The 6,952-nt window shown below is 43.9% G+C and overlaps 1 protein-coding gene across 1 annotated transcript in view; it reads left to right on the top strand.

Moving 5' to 3' along the window:
* Positions 1 to 1,103: 1,103 nt before the first annotated feature.
* The window catches only part of AK88_00656 (uncharacterized protein), a gene marked incomplete at both ends in the record, with an annotated part of 7,463 nt that continues 1,614 nt past the window's right edge, over positions 1,104 to 6,952 (top strand). Inside the window, 2 exons of the mRNA XM_012478302.1 lie at positions 1,104 to 5,607; positions 5,778 to 6,910. Of these exons, the coding sequence (XP_012333725.1) occupies positions 1,104 to 5,607; positions 5,778 to 6,910 (5,637 nt within the window). The remainder of the gene's footprint in view (positions 5,608 to 5,777; positions 6,911 to 6,952) is intronic.

The raw sequence follows: 6,952 nt of genomic DNA, 5'->3' as shown, positions 1-6,952 counted from the left end.
TTTTTTTGAGGACTTCGCGATATTTTTTACCTCTTCTTAAGTGGCGCGCTTAGTAGCTTTACGGAAAGAAGCCTCTTTTTTTTTTTTTTTTTTTTTTTTTTTTTTTTTAAAACCCATTTTTTAACCTATTTTTAAAAGTTGTTTTTAAGCCCATTTTAAGGCTTTTTTAACCTATTTAAAATTTTTTTTTAAACCCATTTTAAAGTTTTTTTTTAAACCCATTTTAAAGTTTTTTTTTCCCCTTTTTTTTTTTTTTTTTCCTTTTTTTTTTAACCCCTTGACCTTTCCCGTGGTATATATTTGCCCCACAGCGGGAAAGGGGAAGCGGTGCCTTTTCGTGTCAACAGTGGAAATGTGGGTGAATTGGCCCCAATTTTCAACGGCACTCTTTTTGCGTAATTTTGTTTCTACGGCTTTGTTTGGCCAAAAAAAAAGGGAAACATGTACAAAAAAAAAAAAAGTTATAATTATTTATGTTTCATATGTATGTTATGCTCTTCATTTGAATAGCATAACTGTGTGACCCATTTTGCTAATTTATTTTGAAAAAAAAAAAAAAAAAAAAGCGAATTGGGAATTGTTTTTTTTTCCCCCACACCTTGTTTTTATTTGGTATGTACACCGGGCAGGTCAAAAAGTTGCCTCGGGGAGAAAAACAGCTCTGTTCTGTCCTGTCCTGCTTTGTCCCAGTCTGTTTTTCTGTCGTCTTCTCTTTATTTATTTTTTTTTTTTAATTTTATTTTTTTTGTCGTTTTGATTTATGTCCCTCACCCCCGTTTTTATCTCCGTTGTGAAGACATTAGAGAAATCGGGAGGAAAATTTCCATGTCTTGCTGATTTTTCTTCCATTGGAGAGGAGAGGGGTGATAGACGAAGTGAATGGTCCCACGCGATAAGATCCTGCACTCTGCGCAGAAGACGCATTGCGCGGAAGACACACTGCGCACGGAAGGGCGCTGGGTAGACAGGGAGCCGCGTATGACCTGTTCCCCGCAGGCAGATCTCGTGGTGCACCCCCGCGTGTGGATTTTGCAGCGTAACGGGAGACACACATCACCCCATGGTGATAGAATCCCTCCCCCAAAAAAAATGAAACAACAAAAATGAATAAAAACGCAAAGAATAAAAGCTACTTAGATATCCTTCGGTTTTATAACAAAGATGAATATCAGCAGGGTTTGTATTTTGGTGGGGGGTTAGAAAGTCAGGTCGGACTTCAAGGTGGTAGTTCGTTTTGTAAATCCTTGAAGAAGCAACGTGTTCTGAACGAACGCAATTGGAATGGAGGGGATTCGCGTGAAGAGAATGATGAGCAACATTTGGGGGAAGACAAAGCGAGTCTACACACAGACTCCTTTTTCAAAACCCTCTTTTGGAGTCAGAAGATGGCGAACAGCAACATGAGCAGCAGCCATTATCCGAGCAAGTGTCGCCGCAGCAACCCGTTCGAGGAAGAAGAAAATAATAATGCTCATAAGAGAAACATAAAAAAAATGGTCACGTGTGCAAGTGGAGGGAATAGAGTTAAACCAATACACAACGAACACAAAATAATTCAAGATTTGAAAAGAGAGCAGAGGATGAAAATGATTTGTGTGGAGAAGGAACATGGGTTGATTAGAAATTATCAGAAGAAAATGGCTAGCTGTTTTTTTACATACAAGAGGAAGAAGACCTGCACCATCTGCTTCCTTAGTAATAATTTGGAGAACATGGAAAAGTGTAGAAATTGCTCCCTGCACTTTCACGTGTACTGCTACAAGATGTTTCGAGACGATTTCAATTTGAGCAATTTTGTGTGCGACGTGTGTGTGGACTATGAGGGGGGAGCGCATTGTGTTGAGGTAGGTCGAAGGAGTAGCCGTACCAAGTGTAACGAGGCCGCCCACTACGCGGCCAATTATGCGCCCAATCATGCCCCCCCCCAGCGCACGGGGGAGCACTACAGAAAGTACCACTTCTCCTACAAGAGGAAAGATGAAGACGCGACAGAGGGACCCCTCGATTGTGGCCCCCAAGTGGAGGAAGACCAAGAGCAAAGTGATTCTTCCCCCAGGAAAAGGCGATTTTTTAAATGCCTCAGTGAAGCCGAGTTTGTCAACAGTAATGACCTCCTCCCTGCGCAAGGGGGTCAACAAGTGAATGGGACATTTAAAAAGAAAGCAGAAGGTGCGAAGAGGACACTCACCGATGATTGCTTCCACAACAATGTGATATATCACCGTGATGTCGCATACCACTCCGACACGAGATGTAATAAAAAGCTTAGTCATGATATAGGGCCTTATATTAAGAAGGCAAAGAGGCAATTAAAAAAAAAAATTGCTTTAGAAAAAACTCCTGAAAGGGTGTCTAAAATGATGGGTAAATTATTAAAGCCTTTGGTGAGCTACAAAAAGGGTTCTCATGGGAAGGTGTCCTCCTACGGGAGGTCCTCCCGCTCCATGCTGTTTCATTTACAACAAAGTGAATTTAGTATATCCCCCCACGATGGAAAAAAGAGTACCCAGTATATGCACGCAATTCAGTACAAGCTCCACGAGCAAGAACGAGCAACTCAACAAATAAAGTGTAGCATTTGTAATGGCCTTCACAAAAATGTCCTCATGATTAGGACTGGCCCAGACTTATGGTTCCACCTCTGTTGTTTATACTACAATGACATAACTAAATGTTTCTCCCTCATGCATGTTTACTTTGAGTGTTTTTTTTTCAAGTATTACAATGAAGATTATTTTATTAATATGTATTCCAAGCTTAAAGGCGTTAATGAAATGATCATTCAAAAGATAAAGCATGAATTGCTCAGCAGCTACAACACCACAATACACAGTCACTCATTTAATTTTCTTATGAATCCTTACTACTACAATTTGACGCTCAAGCAGATTAAGAATTTAATTTTTTACAATTTCATTTTACACACAAATGTTTTGTATGGAGGGTACAGTGGGTGTGGTACTTCAACTGTTCATGTGTCATCGGTCGGGAGCAGTGGTGAAGCGGAGTGCACTGTTCAGGGAGTATTGTGTGCCAACCTGAATTGTGAAAATTTGTGTGAAATGAACTTTAGTTCGAAGGACAAGAATCGCGTGGGAGAATCATCCAGCTGCTTACGATCGAGCAGGAGGAGGAGGGAGGACAGTCAGAAGGGTGATCATCCTTCCCGCATGGATGTACGTGGTAAATTAGATAGTCCTGATGAGTGCTGCTCCAGTTTAAGTAGTGCCGACAGTAGCTACGTCGCAAGTAGTAGTGCGTCCAGCTGTAGCGACTCCTCCTCTGATAGAGGCAACACGAGAGACGGAACACAAGATTTGGAAGAAGGAGAATATGAAGACGACCCAGAAAATGACCCATATGTTGATGAGGAGGAAGAGATAATGAGTTTGCACAGCCAAAATGGATTTACCAATATGTACTGCATGGATACGAACAACTGCACTGTTGTCACGGAGGACAATTATTACATTACAGACGTCGTTCATATTATAAGTAATCACACAAGGAACGAAATCAATCTTAGTGTGAACAAGCAAAACGAATTGAATTCATTCTTCAAGGAAATTGAACAGCTTATTTATAAGAGGGACTTCATTCACTTGAGCATTCTCAAACAGATTAAGGAGAAAATCCTCGAGTCAGTCCTCAACAATCAATCACAGATTTGTGCCTTTTGTAAAAGGGCTACTGGGATAAAGACGAAGTGCATGTATCCATCCTGCTGTACTTATTTTCATATTTCCTGTTACTATGAGTTTGTTTGGCACAGTGCGCATGTGGTGAGTCAGTGGAGGAGGGGCACCAAGAGGGACGACCGACTCGCCAGCAGGGGGGCGGCGCAGACACACGCGGGGGAGGGGCATGCAGCGGAGAGGCACTGGCGCAACGGTATGGGTAGCGACGATGGAGATTTGGGCGAAAGCAGTGAAAACAACGTTGGCCGTAGGACCGTTGTTGACCGTGGCGGTCGCTCTCGGGAAAAGGAGGCACCCAGTGCAGGTGTTGTAGTGAAAAGCCCCTCTAAGCGAAACTCCCAGGAGCAGTCGCCTGTCGACGCACAGAGGGGGGTGGCCCCACAGGACCCGATCCAGTACATTCGAAATACTAAGAGAAAACTCATGGACAAGAGTGAGCAGCAGATTGGTGGCAGTAGCAGCGGTGCAGCGGTGGGGGAGGGCTCCCAAGGTGGATCGCCAACAGGGCCGACAAATGAATCACCAGCCGAATCACCAAAGATGACCAAAAAAAACATTGAAGCGAAGATGACCCAGACTATATCCCCCTCAACCGCTGACACCGCAGACAAGACAAATCCCCAGGATAAAAAGGAAGAAATGGAGTCGTCGTCCACACCGCTTGCCACTTCAGGTCCCGTCAGATTAGAGGATGACCCCCAGAGGAGCAAAGGCATCATGGATGCGAAGGAAGTTAACAGCGGGGGGGGAAGTGTAGTTAGTAGTGGACACGTACCATCCATCCCAGTGAGTAACACCGTTGGGTATGGACAATGCGATCGGGTTGAAGATAGGAACGGTCATCACCCAGGTGGTGGAGCGTCCAGCCAAGGTTACTTATTAAACGCCCGACGTGGAAGGTGGAAGGGAGGAGTAGTCCCCCTGAGCGACTCCAAGAGGGGTTCATTCGAAGAGGGAAAATTGAACCAAACAGTTCGATCAAAGAGCAGCCACCATCAACATAATCAGATGATGGTGTTAGATCACATGAAGCAAAATGAAATAAAAAAAACTCCCTGCAAAAATACCGAAGTGGGAGGAGATCCTCAAGGGAGGAGATTTGTGGAGAATACAAGTTTGTATAACGACGCCACTACAACAGGAATGAACAGATTGAGTCAGCTCACGTTTAATGATTGTGGGAAATATCCAACGAGGGATTATGTCTCCGTAGGAGGTATCCCTCGCCAGGGTGAGAAGCCAGACGTGAGAATGCACAAACAGCTCATGCAGGGAGAGGAGCACAAACCATGTCAGAAAACGCCACCCAAAATGGCGTCAAAAACGATCCCCAACACGCGAGATCGACCGGATCGACCGGATCCACCGCGGAGGGGTGACGACTGTGAGAGTCTTTCTTCCCTATCGTCTCTCCTATGCCCCTCCGTACCATCCGACTGCGACGAATCCTTATTCGGCTCCATCAGATCGTCCGACCGTTCTCTGTCCCTTCACTCAAATTCGAGTTCGAATTCAAATTCGATGTCTCTCCACTCATGGACAATATCATCGGCCTCCTCTTCATCGTCGAGCACATACGCGTCATCCTCGAGTTGCTCATCCGAGTATGTAACTCCTTCCAAACAAGTAACAATGAGAAAATGGGACATGCCTTCTTCCTCTTCCTCTTCTTCCTCCTCTTCATCCTCCTGCTCCTCCGTGACGTCAAACGTGAATGGAAAAGCCAAGTCCAGATCGACCTCCCCATCTGCAGCGTCAAATAGGTCACATCGAAATAGCAACTCCCTATGTAGCAGCAACTCGGAAGAAGCATTACCCTCCTCATGCGGAGAGGAGGTCTCGCATTCTACGTTGGGGGGTCATATAAGAAATTCAAGCACAAAACATGTTAGTAGTAATACCAACAATGGTAATACTAAGAAGAAAAAGAAGAAGAAAAAAATAAAAAAAATCAGAAAAAAAAAAAAAAAAAAAAAAAAAAAAAAAAAAAAAAAAAAAAAAAAAAAACATACGAACAACACTGTGATGTAACCACGGATACGGAGTGTGGCGGGAGAAACTCCAAGTGGAACACATTAGGACTCTTTACCACCAGCATTTCTAACAAGGGAAACAATTACATGCAAATGAAGAGCATCAAGCTGACCTTGTGCAACGCTCATAACAATGAAAACGACATAACGACTGTGATGAACTTGAAGATAAATGCAGCTAATAATAGAAGGCACAACAACCTGGGTGGTATATTTTTTCATTATTATAATTCGTTCCTCTCCTCTGTGTTCTTCGCGGAGACGTATGCCCACCTGTCGGAGGGGGGAGAAAATGCTAAAGAAGGAGAGGGCACTAAAGAATGGCTGGGTAACCAATGCGGAAACGAAAGTGGAAACCTGCTAGAAGAGAAAAAAAAGGAAGACGAAATGAAGGAGGGAAATAGCAGCACCCACTTGGGAGAACAAGACAGTCGAGGAGAAGCAATCAGCGTAGATGATGCTGTGACAGCGGCAGTCAACCCACCAGACGGAGAAACGACGCATAAACAGAGTGATCACACACATAAGAGAAAAATTGGATGTCTGTCCGCCACGCCTAACTCCGATGGGGAAAACGAGCAGAAGGACATGAGCCATTCAGATAAATGTGGAGAGGAAGAAACAAATGTAGTGCACATATCACATGAAAATAAAAAAAAAAAAGCTAAACTGGATATTGAGGAGTGTGGAGGAGAGCTAACCGGAGTGGAGAATGACACACACAACGGTGAAAGCAATGATGGTGGTAGGTGGCGTGACGAGGCTCACACGGAAGGGGAGGGAAGCTCAGACAATCCTGAAGATAAAAAGAAGGAAAAGGAACCAGCGAACGAGTTGGAAGTAACCACCGACTATGAGAATTCCCCGACGCAAGAAAAGGCCAACGGATATGAGACGATGAAGGATGCGCAAGGAGTAATCGAATTGGGAGTAGAAGCCGGGGAGGTGGATAAACAGCAGCAAAGGACAGCTGATTTGAGTGAGGAGGAAGTGGCCCCACGTCAAGCAAATGACCTCGCGCTTCTCCCCTTCATGAACTACATCAACAGAGTGATCAGCAACGTAGAAGCCACCGTCATCCTGAAGAACAACGTGTGTGAAGGAGTGTACTATTTGAGGCAACAAAATGGTTTAAACATATGCCAGAAGGTTAGCGGTCGATTTAAAAAGAATCTTAAGGTACAAAACATGAAGAAGAAAAAAAAAAAAAAAAAAAAAAAA

This window comes from Plasmodium fragile (assembly GCF_000956335.1).
Source record: "Plasmodium fragile strain nilgiri unplaced genomic scaffold supercont1.5, whole genome shotgun sequence".
NCBI lineage: Eukaryota > Apicomplexa > Aconoidasida > Haemosporida > Plasmodiidae > Plasmodium > Plasmodium fragile.
This window is presented reverse-complemented; position numbering and strand designations above follow the sequence as displayed.